The following is a 19,814-nucleotide window of genomic DNA, read 5'->3' as shown; positions in this document are numbered from 1 at the left end:
AGGTCACTATTAGGCATGGTCACAGTTAAACATCTTAATGTCATATGCAGCAGATCTTGGAGAGCTTAAAAGGCCACAATTTGTTAAGTACATCTGAAATACACAAACTTAATTCCTAGTTACCTGATTCAGACTCAAACCCAAAATCATGCATAGGAAGCTAGATTGTCTTTTTTTTTTTTAACATCATGACATAAAGTTATAATACATATTATAAATCTTGAAATAATATTTATACCTTAAGAAAAGTTTTAAAGTCAAAATAAAACCAAAGAGTTATGAGATTAGTAACAATAGAACAGTCCCTTAATTTTGGTTTTTCTTCTGTCCTGTATCAGAAGGGACATGAAATGAAACAGAGATTTTGGATTTTCCTTTAACAAGCATACTTGAGTTCAGAGAAGGAGCAAAGCACACTCCAACTTCAAAGCCAGCTTGAATTTGTAGTTGGATTGGAACTACAAAAAAATCATTTGCCTTATGTCTCTAGAGAACAGCAGAAACAAACATTTGGGGAGATATATGAAGTTTTATTCTGTTGGAAATGTAATATACCATTAGGTCAATTTACTCTTTTTATTGTGACACTTTCTTGGATGATTTGTCCTTCTTCAGATGTCTCATTTGTTAAGTGGTCTTCAGATTCCTTGGTTGGATGCTTTCATTCTCCTGGAAAGACAAAAACAAAATCCTGCTCCACCCCTAACCTTTTTGGCAGGTTATATCTGATCAAATGAAAGCATTTGTTAGTCTTATAAGTTAGTTTAGGTTTAATGTTAACACTCTTTGATGAAATATCTCCTTTTCTAATCAAGTGGTCTCATGCTGGAGTCTAATCTTTATCAATTTTGATGGTATCCATAGCTTTTCTTTTCTTATGGAAACAAAAGCAAAAAACCTCTTCCCCAACATAACACATTTTAGAAGTCACCTCTATCCAAGTATCTTTATATTCAACATCAGCTGAATTTCTAATCCATTCATCTATGGGTGCTGATCTTGCCTTTAAAGGCCTGATCACCCTTTTACATTCTGAATTAGCATTTTCAAAAGCCAAAGGTTCAATTAATATTTATCTAACTTCTGGATTTGATGTCATTCTATTTATAGCTGAAGTCAATCTTTGTGGAAAAAAAAAATCAGTGAAGCCTTTGGGGCCTTGTATAATTTTAGTAAATAGCTCAGTCTTCTCTCCTGATTCTTCAGTCTTGTCTCAAGTGTTCAAAGATGCTTTACGACATAGGTCTGCAGTATGATCATCAAATGTAATCTGTCTTTCCTCATCAGCATAATGGCCCTCACCAAGGATTTGATCTTGGGAAATCTTTAGCCCTACCTTATTGTTCAGTGACCCTGGCTTCCTTTCTCCACAAGGTTCTTCAATATTGGACCAGCTTCCAATATTGCTGAAACTAAATCTTTCCAGCCTTGTAGAATAATAATTCTGTTCTGAGTGGCCCATGAATATGGCATTTAAAATGGTTTAGGGTTTTTCTTGACAGTGAGACATAAATGCTTCTGGCAACACCACCTACATCAGAAAGGAAGATGGACATCGAAGAAACGCGTTATGAAGTTTACTTCCAATATGGCAAGACTAGCTATTTGGACAAGATACTGCTCTTGTCTGGACTGTTTGACTTTATGCTGTATAAACTGGACATGCAGGACCCACAGGAAAGTGACTGCTGATTCAAGATGGACATTGCTACCGAGTTTCTGCTTCATGGAAGAGTCTGCCAGACAGTCTGCAGGACACAGAGAAAAGTGACTGACAAACTGCCAATACTTTGATGAAGATGGCCTATGGGCTAAAGATGGAAGATTACAGAAGAACTTCAGGTGACTGACAAGGCAAGATGTCTCTGTCATTTCTAGAGTTTATATACTATCCTTCTGTGGTCTTTGAAGGAGTTGAAGACAGATAGTTATGGTAATAGTTTTCCTTAGTTAGGATTAAAGATAAGTTACATATAGGACTTTAGACTCACAAATATAGGATAGATGATAGAATAGTTTCTTAAATCTTGCTAAATGTTAATGGAATAAATAGTGTTAACTGTGATTCTTATTTGATAACTGTTATGTGATATATTTTGCTATGTTAAGGTTAAACCCCTTTTTATTTAGACAGAAAAGAGATGATGGGAGATGCCATTATGTATATATGTTTCTCATAAAGCACTGTTGGCCAATAGGAAAGGAAGATAGGAGGGACTAGGAGACAAGGGGGAAAGAGGAAGTAGTAAGGAGGAGTCAAGATGGAAGACGGAGAGAGCAGAATGCCGGCGGGCTCTCTCTCTGGTAAGATAAGACCATGTGGAGATTAATAGAAATAGGTTAATACTTCAGAGTTAGCCAATAAAAAACAAATAACTGGCCAACAGCATTATATCAAATAGAGTCTCAGTGTGTTAATTGGGGCTGGCGCAGCAGCGGGACAAGACCAGCAGCAGGAGGAAAAACCATACTCCTTACAAACATCTGCTTAACAAAATGGATATATACCATATGAAACTATTGCTTCTTTAAATTTCTTCAAATCTAACATTTCTATAGGATCCCAGTTAGCTTTTGAATAGCCTCAGGGACGCTCAGCCTCACCTTATTACTTCCTGTCTCCTATCTGTCCTCAGTCCTCCAAAGTCTCTATGGTTAATTTTGGTCAGTGAGTGGCTAGCTCCACCCTCTGGCTCAAAGCAAACTTTGTCAGAATGCAATCCAAATATCACACAACACATTAGAACCCCATAGGCACTAGGATAGTTGAGGATCTGAATTTCCTCTTGACCCCAAAAGATAACTTCTGGGAAAATGCAGGTGCCTTCATCTGAAGTTATTGAAAGATTATTTGTGCCTGGTCCTGATTTGGCAGTTTGCTCGACCCAAGATGAATCATAGTGAAAAGCACTTGGGAAAGGAACCTGAGATTTCTTCACATCTGCAATCAGAAAACAGTTCAGCATCTCTCTCTGCTAGCCCATGCTGTGGAGTTGGAGTTGGAGGAGATTGTAGGAATGCTCAGGGTTCCTCTTTTTTTTTTTTTTTTTTTTTTTTCTTATGTTGTTTTGCAAAAGATGGGGGGGGGGTAGCTAATAGGAGAAATTACAACCCTGATGTTCATTTGCCCAGCACAAGTTGGGTAAAGGAGCCTTGCCACAGAACTCCAAGATTATTTGGAAGATAGGGCTAGGGTCTGAAAACAGCAGTTAAGTGGACATAGGATGTTCATGTACACAAACATATGCATATACACACAACAGTGGATTATACGTACTAAGGACATAGTGCATACAGCTGGGACCATGATGCAGATTAGCAAAAAAAGACAAAACCTTTTAACAAATGTGTTTGTCACCAAAGGGAGTTTGGCTCAAGGTCAGTCACCTTTGGTAATGGGAATAGAAAAGTAGTCCACTCATGCCTTAGTTTTATCTTGTTTCCCCATTCCTCAGCATTTAGTCATCAATGAAGATATAATTAACATAAACAAATGCATTGTGGGAAAGCCTTTTTCTCATAATCAAGCTGAGACAGAACACTAATGTGGGAACTGAAATGCAAAGCAAACTTTAAGATGTATTTATTCTTTCTGTGTTTTGAATTTATTCTTAACATTTAAAACTATTTAAAATGCTAATAAAAAGAAACATTTATCTGATGCTTCTGTATATGTGTGCATGCAGACTTGTGTTCCTGTGTGGAGGCAGAGGTCAACCTCAGGAGCCATCCACATGGCTTTTTGAGAAAGGGTATCATGGGCACAGAACTTTCTGGCCAGCAAGCTTTGGATAAACCCAGGGCTAGGATTACAACCATGTTGCCACCAAGGCTTGGCTTTTTTTTAAAAGATGGATTCTGGGGAACTAAAAGGTGTGGCAAGTATTTTATTGACAAGGCTCTCTACCCAGCCTGATGATTTTTTAAATTGTATGTATGTATGTATGTATGTATGTATGTATTTGTTCTTTTTGTTTTTTGAAACAGGGTTTCTCTGTATTGCTTTGGAGCCTGTCCTGGAACTAGCTCTGTAGACCAGGCTCGCCTGGAACTCACAGAGATCTGCCTGCCTCTGCCTCCCCAGTGCTGGAATTAAAGACATGTGTCACCAACAACCGGATAACTATTTATATTTTATGTGTATGTGTTTTGCCTATATGTATGTATGTTCACTACATGAATGCAGTACCCACAGAAGCCAGAAGAGGGCATCAAACATTCTGGAACTGGAGTTACAGATGGTTGTGAGCCATCATGTGGGTGCTGGGAATGGAACCCCAGTCCTCTACAAGAATAGCAAGTGCTCTAAATCACTGAGCCATTTCTCCAGCCCCCAGCTTTTACTTTCATAGAACAATATACATTAAGAGTAAAGTAGGGTGTGACAGCTCATGCCTGTAACTCTAGCACTTAGGCTATAGAAACAAAAGGATGAACATCAACAGAAAGCGAAATTGTAAATTTTCATGTGCCCAAACAACAGTCTTAAGGCACACAAACCACCCTGGCTACATGAGACTGTCTCAGAAAAAAAAAAAAAAAAAAAAAAAAAAGTAAATGTGACATAAAACAGAAGGGAATTAATGGGGAGGGGGACAAGAGAGGGGAATGGAGGAACAAAGAAATACCACATCTCTCTGCTACTTGGAACCAAGACTTACATGTGTATATATAAGACAAGCAGCAGAGCAGTGCGAGGGTGCGAGGAGACAAAAGGAGGCAACAAGGGTAAACAGAAGCCAAACATTATACCGAGGTATGAAATGCCTCCATGATACCTGCTCTATATGCTCATGTTTTTAATTAGTTAATTAAGAAATCTTGAATTAGGAACACATGTGCAAAATGTCACAGAAATAACACTTTAACTTTTAGCACTTTATATTTCCTTAAAAAGTGAATGAGATTTTTGCTGACTTAGAAGGAGGAACATGCTTACTTAAGGGAGAAACTATTCAAAATTACATCATGGATGCATTATGCTTCACTACACCACAGGGAGACCATGTCTTGGAGAAATATAAACCAAACCAAACAAACTCACAAGGTCCCAGGACTTGTGGAGAGGTGGTACTGGGGCTTTGAACCCTGCAGGGAAGACAGTCTTTATGACGAGCCAACAAGAAATGTGCACACTTGGACTCACTGTTTAGTTTATATTTATTGTTTATTCAGATGATGTGCAGGCTAACCCTTCACTGGCTTCCTCAGTGGATGTGATCAGCATTGTCAGGGAGTCGCACACCCATGCTGTGTAACAGGTTGGAAGCAGGCCCTGCCAGCCCGGCTTGGGAGCTGTAGGATTCCAGTATATTTGAGACCAGGTTTAGGTCTACATCCACTGTTTCGACAACACAATCTCCTGCACCTGAGTCTTCCTCATCTGAATTGTCATTTTCAGTCTGTGATGGGGGGTCCTTCTAGAGAGAGAGGAAGAGAGAGGAGATAGTAACCCTCTAGGTTGAATGTTGGTTACAGTGAAATGCAAAAACTTAGCATTAATTTATATACTTGAATTCCAAATTAAAAATGAAATTTCCAATCCTTGGTGACATAAGGTGAAAATGAGCTCTAATAATGTGATTTAACACTTGGTTCCACAAGGGGCAATAGTGGCACATGCCTGTCATCCCAGCACTTGAGAGTGGAAGCGGGAGGATCAGAAGTTCAGGGTCACCCTCAGCTGTACAGGGAGCTTGAGGACAATCTGGACTAGACACCGTCTTAACACAAGACAAAAGGTTCTAAAGAATGTGACAGATTTCTGTTTCAAAAGCATTCCTATGAATTAAACAGGTCTGTCCCTACTTTGTACTTTGAAATAATCCAAAAGAGAGAGCTAGCATTAAAGAGGTATACTCATAACCTGCATAAATATTAATACATCATTAAAAGACAAAAATCTAAATTTTCTTCTAAGAAGTTAAGATTTTCTTTTTGTTCCCTGACCACAATTTTGTTTTTGTTTTTGTTTTTGTTTTTGTTTTTAAGACAGGGTTTCTCTCTATGTACCTCTGGTTATCCTGGAACTTGCTCTGTAGACAAGGCTGGCCTCAAACACACAGAGATCCACCTGTCTCTGCCTCCTGAGTGCTGGCATTTAATTACAAAGCATCTAGTTTGTTACTTGGGCCTCCTGTTTCACAGGCTAGGGGGGAAAAAAAAGTTGGAAAATTGCATATTGACTTATAGACCTTTCTATCTTTGTTACGCAAACTGTGATCCACATACTAATAGTCTGAATTTCTCAGGATTTCCTAAAGCAGAAAATTTCAGTTCTTTGTCCATTTGTCTTAATAAAGGCCATTATTGCCTGATATGGTGATAGATGCCTTTAGGTGGATCTCTGTGATTTCAAGTCTAGCCAGAGTGAGATCCAGGACAGTCAAGAGCTAAACATTGAGACCCTGTCTCAAAAGCCAAAAAAGGCCCTTATTATAATAAGATCCTTGGATGATATCTATTCACAATTAAATCTAATAAATACTTTTTATTAGGTTGAAAGCAATTATAGTTTTAAATGTGGTTCAGATGATTAAAGCAAAGAGTTCTTATTAACCATAAACTGTCATGAGCTTTATTGTTATTTCATGCTAATTCTATGACATGAGGATTTCCAGTTAGAAAGATAATGCACACTGTAGATGGCTGAGCTCTATTTCAAACTGTGGTCCATGACACTCTGTGCTTTCCCCATAATGCCTCTTGTTGGCTAAACAGTGTTGTCAAAAACACTAAGATAAATACGTGACTGGGAGAGGAATTCTAAATTGGTTCTAAACTAGGAAAACAGGAAACAATATTGAAGTTACTTATAAGCTCCTCTTAGTCTGTTTACATTTTTAAATGTTTCTTCTCTCTCTCTCTCTCTCTCTCTCTCTCTCTGTGTGTGTGTGTGTGTGTGTGTGTGTGTGTGTGTGTGTGTGTGTAGCTGGCATGTGCATGGGTACTCGGAAGTCAGAGGTCAATTTTGAGGAGTTGGTTCTCTCCTGCAGTGTGGATTCCAGGAACTGAACCTAGGTTGTCAAGCATGAGAAGAATCACTTTTATCTATCTACTGACTCTTACTCCGGCCCCTCTTGTTTCTTTAAAAGAATAAAAAATAAAAATAAATCTACTTATTGCCAGCCATGGTGGCTCATACCTGTAATCTTAGCATAACTTTGGGGCCAACTTGAGCTATAAAGTGAGGCTCTATTTCAAAAATCTCTCCACTCCATACCCCTTCCGAACACACACACACACACACACACACACACACACACACACACACACACACACACACACACACACACACACACGCACGCACACACGCAATATAAATCTTAAGATATTAATTGGAGATGGCTTAGAGGTTAGGAGCACTGGCTAATCTAGAGGACCCAGGTTTAATTCCCAGGACCCACATGGCAGCTCACACTGTATGGAATTCTAGTCCCATCTGTAACTTCAGTCCCAGAAGACCTGGTGCCCTCTTCTGGCCTCCAAGGGCACCATGCATGCACATGGTGCATGCACACAAAACACCCATAGATATATTTTTTAAAGAAATTAAATATTCTGGGGTTTGGAGTAAATTTTTTTTTTATTTTATGTGTAAGTATGTTTTGCCTGCATGTATGTATGTGTACCAAGTGTATGCCTGGTGTCCTCAGAGGTCAGAAGATGGCTTCAGGTCCCCTAGAACTGTAGTTAGGATGGTTGTGAGCTGCCCTGCTGAACCCAGGTCCTCTGCAAGAGCAGCAAGTGCTCTAAAAGGCTGAGCCACCTCAGTTCCCTGGCCCCTTTAAGAATATAATTATAGTCGGGCTGTGGTGGTGCACACCTTTAATCTCAGCACTTGGGAGGCAGAGGCAGGTGGATCTCTGTGAGTTTGAACCAGCCTAGTCTACAAGAGCTAGTTCCAGGACAGGTTCCAAAGCTACACAGAGAAACCCTGTCTCAAAAAAAAAAAAAAAAAAAAAAAACAACAACAACAACAAAAGAATATACACAACTTTAATCCCAGCACTCAGGAGGCAGAAACAGGCTGACCTCTGAGTTTGACAAGGCCAGTTTGGTCTACAAAGTGAGTTTCAGGATGGCCAAGTCCTCACAGAGAAACCCTGTCTGGGAAAACTAAAAAGAATGTAATTATAATCAGGCATGGTGGCCCATGCCTGTAGTTCCAGCTACTCAGGGGGTTGAAGTGGGGGGATCACTTGAGCCTAGGAGGGTAAAAGCACTTTGAGCAACACACTGAGGTAAAGGAAACAAAGGGGGTGGGACATAAAGGGGGAATTGAGAAGAAGCAGTCATTAAGTTTGTATTTAGAAAATCAAGTTTATAATCTGCCTTTCCTGTTAGTAGGGAGGACTCAATCAAAGGCACATCAGATACCTGCTCAACCACTGAACTACATTCTCAACACCTGCCTACTCTGTCACTGTCTCAGTATTTTGCCCCCGTAGGTTTCAAACTGTTGAGCTTAAATGATCTTCCCTTCTCAGCCTTTTGAGTATATGTGATTTACAGGCACATGTCATTGCAGCTGTCCCCTATAACCTTTCATTATACCAATGTTAGGGGAAAACTAGTGATCTTGGAGTTGGACTGTGTGCTTAGCGTATATCCCAGATCCTAGGGTCAGTTCTTAGCATCACTTAGCCTGCAATAAAACCAGCACTTACTTACTTCAAACCTCGCAAATCAAAAGAGACGAAAGAAAAACTCAGATGAATTATGACTGTCACTCTCCTACATGTGGAGGAGTGGTTAAAACACACTTACTGCTTGCTTCCGGGTACTGAAGCTTTTGCCCATGCAGGTGTGCACCAGTTCGTGGTCCATCTGGGCCATATAGGACTTGAGACTGCCAAGAGCTCCTTTCAGAGATTCAGAGTCCTGAGTTTCATCATCACTGTCTAAACATTCTAAGTCATCTTCATCCAGATCATCAGAGTCTGACTCTTGAGATTTTGTCCCTAGATTGATGGAGACACAGAAAGAACCACTTGGTATACTTTTTTGAGCAGGTTACACCTCTCAAAAGAATTAGAATGTTCCACAAGGACTGAATGGGTTAACCCAACTACTTTGGAAAAATTCTTTCCCAAAATGATGATTCAAGGAGGCATTTATAGGACCATGAACAGGCTAAGCTAAGAGATCCAACTTCAGTTTTTAAAGTTGATTTGATTAATTGAAAGATTTTTTGGTTTGTTTGTTTGTTTGTTTTTAAGGTGAAACCAGGCACATGCCTTTAATCCCAGCACTCTGGAGGTAGAGGCAAGCAGGGCTCTGTGAATTGGAGGCCAGCCTGGTCTACAGAGTGAGTTCCAGGACAGTCCAAGCTATTACACAGAGAAACCCTATGTAACAAAACCAAAATAAATAAATAAGGTAGAAAATCAGGCTGTGCAACCTGGTGATCTGAGTTAGATCCCTAAGGTGGAAAAAGACTTACTCCATAAGGCTGTCCTCTGTCTGACCTTCACACCCATGGTGTTATACATACTCCACCTACCCACACAATAAATATTTTTTAATTTAAAAACTGGGTTGATAGTATTTTAAAACTGAACTCAGTGGTAGAGAACTTGTCTAGCATGTATGAGGTCCTGGGTTTGACCTCCAGCACCATAAAAAAAAAAAAAAAAAAAAAAAAAAAAAATGCAGATTAAAAACATGGGGCCTGGAGAGATGGCTTATTTGTTGTTTTGCTAAGAACCTGGGTTTGGTTCTCAGCACACACAGAGCAGCTTACAACCATCTGGAACTCCAGTTCCAGGGGATCCAACACCATCTTCTGACCGCCCCAGGAACTATGCACATATATGATGCACATAAATAACCATAGGCAAAATATACTTACATATAAAATAAACCTTTTAAAATTATAAGTATAAACTTTTTAAAATTTAAAATTAGGAAATGACATAAATATACACTGATGTCAACATTCAGCTACAGAGATACTGTTTCCTAGTTCACAGCCTTCTCTGAGACATCTTTGAACAGTTGGCTGGTATCCAGATGTCAGATCTAATGGATAAAGCTATGCACACAGGCATATACAAATATGGAGATTTCTTTCAGTACAAGATTTATTTTCATTTGTATGTGTACAGGAACCTACAGGGGCCAGACGAGGGCATCAGATCCCCTAGAGCTGGAACTACAAGAGGTTGTGAGCCAGCTGACATGGGTGATCAGAACCAAATTCCAGTCACCCAGCCCCATGGTTTCTTTTTTAACCTAGATATGCTCACAGTGAACTATGGTCTGCTTTTCTACATACTATGTCTTGTAAATTGTCTTCTTGCAAAATATACAGATGACTTCATAGTTTATTATGGCTGTGCAAATTTATAATATAGTGATTTATTTATCCATTTCTCTCTTGGTGGTCATTAGAATTTTGGTGCTACAAAAAAAAAAAAAAAAAAAAAAAAAAAAAAAAAAAAAACACATTGAAATGACCATCAGTGACCATATCTCTTTCATAGGGTAAATCCAAGAAGTGAAATTGCTAAGTCAAAAATAATGGGCTCCCTAGATTCTTCCTTCAGATTTTGATGATATTCATTTCTCCAACACTTTACAGTAGTTGCTTAATCTTTTCAATAAAGTGAGAAAAAAAGTCATGGTTTTTTCTGCATTTGCTTGCTTACTAGAAGAGTTAACTATTTTCAAAGATTTACTAATTACTCTTCAGTGCACAGCCTGTTCATACACTGTGTTTTTGTTTTGTGTGTGTGCAGACACACATGGGCCAGTGTGTCTGCATGTATGTACAGTGCATGTCAATTGTCTTCTTCTAACACTCTTGACCTTGTTCTTTGACACAATCTCTCCACTGAACCTGGAGCTCCCCAGCAAGCTCCAGGGATCTGCCTATCTATCTCTGTAGCTTCAGTACTGGAATCAGAGGCCTATGCATCTGTGCCTGGCTCTTTATGTGAGTGCCAGCAATCTGAACTCAGGTCTTCATGCTTCTATGCAGCAAGCACTTTACTGAGTTATCTCCCAAGCCCTCTGTGTTGTTTCTTATTTTATTATTGACTTCTAAAATAGTAAGTCTGAAAGAAAAGACAAAAAATGTAATATGAAAGCCACATTAAAATCCTTTCAAAGCATAAAAGGTTTGTGCACTCTGTCAATCAGCAGATAGCAAGCTGAGCACTAATTAGATGGTCTCTGCAAAGTGGTTCAACCAGGCAGTAATTTATAGTTAAATACAATTTGAAACCATCAAAAGAAAGTAGTATTTTGGTTCATAAATGATCTAACGCCCCAGTGTGCTAACAACAGTGATACCCTTCACAGTTTCAAAATAAAAGTAAACACCATATGGTAACTCACCTAAAATTTTATCAAAATAATTAAGAAAAGAATCTGCATCAAAAGTGATTGGAGCTTCAGAAGGGTCTCTGAAAGATCAAAGGGAAAAGGGCATGTAATTTATCCTGACCACAGTTCTTGAGGCATGTTCTAAGATGGTGCTATGCTTAGAGAAACTACCAGAAATATCCATAAAGGAACAGCAAGGGAAGTCATAGTTTAAATAAATAAGAAAAATTCCTTGTGCTTATTTGAGTGGCAATAGGAATACAAAAATCTGGTGACAGAAAAGTAAAAATTACACCTTGTTAACATACATTTAAGCATATGCATTTGGTGACCTGTCTATTCTTTACTCCCTACAAGATACATGGTAAAAGAAATGATTTATCTGAGTTCACTCACATAATGCTTATTCTTTTTTTAAATTATTTTTTATTTTACATATCGATCCTAGTTCCCTCTTCCCTCCCTCCCATGCTCCCCAACTGCCCCCCACCACCACCACTGCACAGGGAGGGTGATGCCTTCCAGGAGGGATCATCAAAATCTGTCAAATCATTTGGAGTAGGGTCTAGGCTCTCCTCCCTGCCTCTAGGTTAAGGGAGTATCCCTCCATGAGGAATGTGCTCCCAAAGTCCTTTGGTATCCTCTCCACTGTTGCTCAGATTGTTAGTTGGGGTCACCCTTGTAGGTCTCTGGACATTTCTCTAGAGTCAGTTTTCTCTTCAAACCCTCTATTGTGGTATCTCTTTTTTTCACTCTCGTCTATTCATCCCCTGACTCAATCTTCCTGGTCCCACATGTTCTCCTCTCCTCCCCATAATGTTTATTCTTATAGAACTCCAAGCTTATGCCTTTAACCCCAGCACTTAGGAAGTACAGTCAGGAAGATTGTGATTTCATGTAAGTTTAAGGCAAGAAAACAATAACAAAAATCAAAGCCTAAAATTGCACCTTCCTTTATTCTTTCCCCTTAACAACTAATAATATGAATAAACTTGTATCTTTTCTTACAGTTTAGGAATAGTAATGTGGGCAGTTTCACTGGTCTGGGGAAGGAACTCAGCAAGGCATTGTTAGAGGGCACAGCCTCTGATCAGTGGCATGTACAGTCTCTGGTCAACAGAGCACAGTCTCTGGTAAACAGTGTACAGTTCCTGGGTCAACAGTGTCAGCCTCTGGGTCAATCCCATTACCACCAAAAAGAAGAGAGATATTTGCTGTACAGGTAACAATTCTACCCACTTTTCCCTAGTTACTTGCCACAAATAGCTCCACAGTTCTGTGATTCTTTCTGTCTCTGATGAATTCCTTTAATCTTTGAGTTTCAAGATTCCAGTCTGATTGTGGGGTAGGAGGTCAGAAGCCTGAGCCTGCTGAGAGCTATATGTGACAGAGTTCTAAATAAGAGTCTATAGAAGCTAGGTGTGAGAGCTCACACCTTTAACACCAGTACTTTGGAGGCAGAGGCAGACAGACAGTTATAATTTCAAGGCTAGCCTGATCTATATAGTGAGCTCCAGGACAGACAGGGCTATGTAGAGAGACCCTATCTCAAAAAAAAAAAAAAAAAAAAAAAAAAACAAGAAGAGTAAAGTGAAAGTGTCGTGGTTCTGGGTGGTGGCTTTTAAACCTATTCAGTTTTCTGGCTTACTTTAAGAATTACAAAGGCAACTTGAATTCTGACCTCCAATAAGAAAGGATGCACCATATGCAGCACCAAAATAGGAAACAAAGCAGCACTAAGAATTTGCTCAAAAAATAAAAACAATTACACGCATATAAGAAAAAAAGAAGAGAGAAAAGCAATATCAAAACAGAACCAAGTGTGGTGGCATGTGGCTATAGTCACATTTGATTAGGAATCTGAGACAGAGAGATACCATAAGCCCAGGAGTTTGAGACCTGGGCAACACAGTAACACTTGACAAAACAAAAGAAAACCAAAGTGGAAACAGTACTTTCTGCTGCTGCTGCTGACTTTGACACTGGGTATAACTGGGCATTTTTCTTTAGTGTAGATACCTTGGCAGCTCTGCCCCCTTGTGGGTTGAGACTTTGGAGATGAAGGCCTTCATGCTGTCTGAGACCTGTGCTACGTCATAGTTCTGCTCCTCCTCCTGCCGGGAAACAGGCTGTGACTCTTTTCTGCCTGCAGTGTCTTGCAGCAGTTGGTCTAGCTGGTCTGGTGACAGGTTTAACCACTGGTCATCTGAAAAAGAAGGCAGGTGAGCCATGCCACAGGAGAGGCCCTTTCTTACCTCCCTGCTCTACTCCAGGCCCATCACTCACCATCCTCAGGAAGAAGATCATCTCCTTCTTTCTTGAGCTCTTTGACATCAAATGGCACTGTCTGCAACACGGTTAAGATTTCCTCACCTGGGCTCATAGCAACTGAACTATAAAAAATACAGACAGGCATTTCTTTATGATGGTGACATGACTTATCATCTACACTGATGGAACTATCTGAACTATTCAAATGAAGCAAATTCAATAAACAGCTGAATACTTTGAAAAGGCACATCAGTAATAAATTATTCCTAATCAGTGTTATGCAAACATTACTAGGCATGAAAAAAAAAGCACAGGGGGATGTGTATGGCAGTGTATGTCTATAATCCCAGCACTTGAAAAGTGGAGACAGGACGCAGTCTCAGCTATACAGAAGGTTTGTGGCCAGTATGACCTAAAAAAAAAAAAAAAAGGTACTGATAATCAATCAAGAAATCAAAACCCTAAAAGTGACTTTTTTTAATGGCAAAATACAGTCACTTTAAGAAAAGCAAAGGCTAAAGAGATATGGAAGAGGACAATTACTTTTACTGGGGTGTGAACAAATTTGTTTGTTTGTTTGTTTGTTTGTTTGTTTTAAAGAAGAGATGGGGCCTGAAACATGGCTTAGTGGGTAATGGCATCTGCTACCAAACCGGATGACCTGAGTCTGACCCTCAGGACCTGCATTGTGAATGCTGAAAACTGACTCTGCAAGTTGCCCTTTAATTTTGACAAGTTGCTGTGGCACACATTCACCTAGAACACTTACAATTCACTCTATTTTTTTTTTTTTTTTTTTGAAGTGCATCATCAAGTATATATGAAGTAATACACATTTTACTTAGATTTAACCATTCTGCAGTGGATATACACTTTAAAACACCACATTGAGCTGGGATTAAAGGTGTGTGATATCGAGAGGCGGAGGCAGAGGCAGAGGCAAGCGGATCTCTGTGAGTTTGAGGCCAGCGTGGTCTACAGAGGAAGTTCCAGAACAGCCAAGGCCACACAGAGAAACCCTGTCTCTAAACAAAACAAAACAAAACAAAAAAGCTCTAAGGATGGCTCAGAGGTTGAGCATTGCCAGTTCTTCCAGAGGTCCTGAGTTCAATTCCCAGCAACCACATGGTGACTCACAACCATCCATAATGAGATCTGGTGTCCTCTTCTGGAATGCAGGCAAAACATGCAGATAGAACACTGTATATATAATAAATAAATTAAAAAGCTCTAAGAACTGGAGACATGGCTCGGTGGTTAAGAGCACTGAACTCTTGCATTCAGGCTTGTCTCCCATCACTCACATGACAGCTCACAACAATTAGTAACTCCAGGTCTAGGAGATCTGATACCTTCTGCTAACCCAAGGGAACCAGGAACAAATCTGGCATACAACATACAGTCAAGCAAAATACTCGCAGACATAAAATGAAACAAGTCTGAATAAATGAAAATAGAAGATGTCTAAGCCTTGGGATTCAAGAATAGGTCTGGAGGGAGATAGGAGTTTGGTTTATAATAGTTTAAAAGGCAAGTCTTGGTGGTTCATGTTTTTTGTTTTGTTTTGATTTGTTTTTTGTTTTTCAAGACAGGTTTCTCTGTGTAATAGTCCTGGCTGTCCTGGAACTCACTGAGATCACCTGCCTCTGCCTCCCAAGTGCTGAGATTAAAGGCATGTGCCACCACCGCACAGCAATGGCTCATGTTCTTAATTCCAGGACTTGGAAGGAGGAGGCAAGAGGAACAAGAATATAAGACCAGCTGGACTACACAGTGAAACTCTGACTTAAATATCAAAAGACCAAACCAAAGCAAATCAAAATGAAACTGTTGAAAAATGACTAGTGTGAGAAATGGGAGTCTCCCTGGAAACTTTCAAATTCTGGTTGTTTTGTTTCTTGAGTCAAGGTCTCTCTTTATGGGCAAGGTTGGCCTAGAAATTATGTAACCCAGGTAGCCTCAAACTCATAGTGATCCTCCTGCTTCAGCCTTCTGAGTGCTAGCTAGGAATCACACTTGCTTAAAATATTAGATGTTAAAGCAGCTTGTATATTTTCTTCAGTACCAAAAACAGTTGTGTGCTTCCATTTCCTTAAATATTGTGTCATAAAGAACTGTGGGGGGGGGGGCAGGATTTCTTTAAGGCCAAACAAACCCCTGGGCTCAGTGCCAGGGCAGCCGTGAGCATTCAGGCTGCAATGGGCTTCCAGTCTCCTGGCCTCGGTGTCTAACAATAAATACACTTGTTAATCTCAAAAACAAAAACAAAAACAAAAAACCTAGAACTGACTGGAGAGGTGGCTTAGAGGTTAAGAGCACTAGTTTCTACCAAAGGACCTGGATTCAATTCTAGCACCCATATGTCTGTAACTGTTCTCAACCATCTGAAATCGAGCTCCAGAAGATCTAACACCATCTTCTGGCTTCCTTAGGGAACCAGGAATGCATACGGTGCACAGGCATACAAGCAAAACACTCATATACATAAAAATAATAAATATTTTAAAGAGAATTGTACTCACAGAAAAATTAATAAGTAAAATTATGTATAAAAATACAAATACCTATAATATAGATTCAAACAGTAAAAATATATAGAAATCAATCAATCAAAAAAATAGTGGTCAATTTTGGTATAAATATTTCCCTTCTTACATCATTCTCTATTAATACTAGAATATCTGTTGTTTTCATACCAACAGCAATAATCTTACTTATGGCAGATAAGATGCCCATGGTAGCATGTTCATGTCTGTATCTATACACACCTTACACACATACAGCCACAATACTTTTACAAAATATATTAGCCTGCCTTCCTCTATGGTGGGTACTAGTTATAACTCACCTTTCTGGCCGTAGTATGGAGAGCTGGAAGTAGTTCTTTGCCATTTCTAGTCTTTCCTGGTACTGAGCAGAACCTTCTATCAGTCCCTTGAAAACACAATATTAGTCACTAGAACAGTACTTACACAATATAAGGTGCTCCATCACTGAGCTACATTTCCAGTCCAATTTTATTATTATTTTGAAACTAGATCTTGTAAGAAGCTCAGCTGGCCTTTAAACAGCTACACAGTCAGACAGGCCTTTAACTTGGAATTTACTATCTGAGCCTCCAGTAAACTGGGATTATATGTGCATACCACCACACCTGACCTCAAATTCCATTGATTTTAGTGAGTGTTTTATTAGCAAATGTTAATTATATATAATAATGGTTTTCATTTTGACATTCTTGTATGTGTATTTCATTAATGCATTTTAATTATACTCATACCTATTACATTCTTAAATTACTTTCAGGTAAGGGTCTCTCAATGACAATGCTAGCAGGGACTTATAGGAGCATTCATTTTCAATTATCTTCATACCATGCTCATTTGTTTACATCAACTACCTAGGAAGGTGGATTTGGTGGTGGTGTTCACTTTATTTCTCTAAGAAAAGGCTGGCCTGGAAGCTCCTTGGCCAACCAGTATAGTCAACTAGAAAGCTCCAGGTTCAGTGAGAGGAAGACCCCCTCCATCCACCTCTGTCCCCCACATGTGAAAACACAAATAATATATACATGCATTACACATGCACATGTGTGTGCCCATACACACACATTCACAAGATGAAGCAAGTACCACAAGTCCCACCTTAAAGTAATCATTCTTCTTCAGACTTTCAAGAAAGCTAGCCCAGAGGGGTGAAATAGTCACAAAGGATTTCCTGGAGTCAGATAAATGTGGGCTACATTTGGAGCACAAAATCTCAAATCCATGAGCCTAGACGAGACAGACAAAATTTTTGTTATTCTTGCATTTTCTTTTTCTATCATCTAATTTTTTCCTACTTAGCCCCAATCAAGAACTAGGTGACAAGGCATGTGGACACTTAGAACACTTTTTAGTTTATTTTTTAGACAGGGACTCAGTATGTATCCCTGGCTGTCCCTGAAACTCAGTACATAGACCAGGCTGGCCTCAAACTCAAAGATTCACCTGCCTCTGTCTCCCAAGTGCTGGGATCAAGGTGTGCATCACCATACTGAGCTTCACTTAGAACACTTTTTAAATTATATGAAAAGTAGATTTTGTTTCTGAGCTGGCAAGATGGCTCAGTGGGTAAAGGGGCTTGCCACCAAGCCTGACGGCTTATGTTCAATCCCTAGAACTCACATGATAGAAGAGAACCAACCCCAAAGTTATCTTCTGACCCCCACTGTGCACCACAGCAGGCTCCCCAACCCTGCCATGCACACAAACGAAAATGTAACAAAAATGTGAAAGTAAGTTGAGCATATTCTCAGACACAGGAAAGAACAGAAAGATTTTGTTTTAAGATCCTTCAGTAAGGGATTGGCCCTGATCCTGCTGCTCCTGTCTCCGGTCCCCATCGAGAGCACCCTTGGAGCTCTGATACACCCCCACCCATCCCCACCGCCAGCCTACCCCCCCTACCCTGTGCCCTACCCTACCTACGGTCCTGCCGCTCTGGTTGAGCACTGGGACCGAGGGTGGAGCCAACAGTCCACCCTACTTCAGAGACCTCTCTGAGCAACTCCGAACAAAGGAGACCTGACTATCCACGCCGGACCACCTGTAATTTCCACCGGCTTGGTCTCTGACCCCGCCTCCAGTCCTCTGGAGTCCCAGGCCCCTCCCAGAGATCCGCCTATCTCTGCAGGTCCACTCAGAGTTCCTGCGGGCAAGATCCTTGACCCCAAATCCAGGCCCCTGCCAAAGAACGAGTTCTCAGCGGGAGAGCGCCAGTTTCCAGGGAGATCCCACTACCCTGAAAAACCTTCTCAAGTTCAAGCTCAGCCCTCATCCTCGGCTATTGGCCAGAGCTATTGGCCAGAGGACCACTGTGAGTACCTGCTGGCATCTTCTTCTGGATCCTCATCCTTGACCCCATCCCTGGATCCCTGTCTTCGGAGAAACCTCCTAGAGAGCTTGGACCACACAGAGCTACAGATATTGAATCTCAGATCCACATAAGCCCATCGGGGGAAGGACCATAGAGAGAGGGAAGAGACACCACCAACACCTACTGGAAGAAACTATGGGAAGAAGGCAATACAAGAGAACACCTAACAACAGAAAGACAAACATGACACCACCAGAATCTGGGGAATCTACACCAACTAGAATGGAACACAACAACAAAGCAGAGGAAGCAGAAGGGTACGACTTAAAAATCACCATCATAAAAATGATAGAGGCCTTCAAAGAAGATTTGAGAAAATCCCTTAAAGAAATGGAGGAAAAAACAAACAAAGTGGAAGAAATGAACAAATTCCTTAAGTACAGAAAGCCAAGAAAAAACAATCAACCAGGTGAAGGAAACGGTTCAAGACTTGAAAACTGAAATTGAGAAAATAAAGGCAACACAAACGGAAGGAAGGCTGGAAATTGAAAAGCTGGGCAAAAAATCGGAAACCATGGACACAAGCATAACCAATAAAATTCAAGAGATGGAAGAGAGAATTTCAGGCGCAGAAGATAAACTAGAAGAAATAGATTCATCGACCAAAGAAAATCATAAATCCAACAAATCCTTAACACAAAACATCCAGGAAATGTGGGACACCATGAAAAGGCCAAACCTAAGAATAATAGGCATAGACGAAGGTGAGGAAGCCCAGCTCAAAGGTGCTGAAAACATATTCAACAAAATCATCGAGGAAAACTTTCCAAATCTAAAAGGGACATGCCCATGAAAGTACAAGAATCATACCGAACCCCAAATAGGCTGGACCAAAGAAAAAAGACCCCTCGACATATAATAATCAAAACACCTAGCATACAGAATAAAGAAAGAATATTAAGAGCAGCGAAGGAAAAAGGACAGGTAACATATAAAGGCAGACCTATCAAAATTACACCTGACTTCTCCATGGAAACCCTCAAGGCCAGAAGGTCCTGGATAGATGTTCTAAAAGTATTAAGAGAACACGGATGCCAGCCTAGGCTACTATATCCAGCAAAACTCTCAATCAATATAGATGGAGAGAACAAGATATTTAATGACAAAACCAGATTTTCCCAATATGTATCTACAAATCCAGCCCTACAGAAAGTATTGGAAGGAAAACTGCAATCCAAGGAAGGTAACTACGCCCACAAAAATGTAGGCAACAGATAATCCAACTACACCAGAAACCTAGGGTGAAGCAGAACAAATATATTCACAATATCACTGCCAACAACAAACCTAAATCA

At 40.1% G+C, this 19,814-nt stretch overlaps 1 protein-coding gene across 3 annotated transcripts in view; it reads right to left on the bottom strand.

Annotated features, from left to right (window-relative positions):
* Window positions 1–5,177: 5,177 nt before the first annotated feature.
* Ecd (ecdysoneless cell cycle regulator) overlaps window positions 5,178–19,814 on the bottom strand; it is a 30,190-nt gene continuing 15,553 nt past the window's right edge. For all 3 annotated transcript variants that reach the window (XM_051174460.1, XM_051174461.1, XM_051174462.1), the window contains 7 exons: window positions 17,247–17,375; window positions 16,451–16,536; window positions 13,618–13,724; window positions 13,351–13,537; window positions 11,344–11,411; window positions 8,770–8,963; window positions 5,178–5,420 (listed from right to left, as the gene is read on the bottom strand). In XM_051174460.1, coding sequence (XP_051030417.1) covers window positions 5,208–5,420; window positions 8,770–8,963; window positions 11,344–11,411; window positions 13,351–13,537; window positions 13,618–13,724; window positions 16,451–16,536; window positions 17,247–17,375 — 984 coding nt within the window. In that variant the 3' untranslated portion in view covers window positions 5,178–5,207. The remainder of the gene's footprint in view (window positions 5,421–8,769; window positions 8,964–11,343; window positions 11,412–13,350; window positions 13,538–13,617; window positions 13,725–16,450; window positions 16,537–17,246; window positions 17,376–19,814) is intronic.

Source organism: Phodopus roborovskii, unplaced genomic scaffold, assembly GCF_943737965.1.
Source record: "Phodopus roborovskii unplaced genomic scaffold, PHOROB, whole genome shotgun sequence".
In the NCBI taxonomy this organism is placed as follows: Eukaryota; Metazoa; Chordata; class Mammalia; order Rodentia; family Cricetidae; genus Phodopus; species Phodopus roborovskii.
This window is presented reverse-complemented; position numbering and strand designations above follow the sequence as displayed.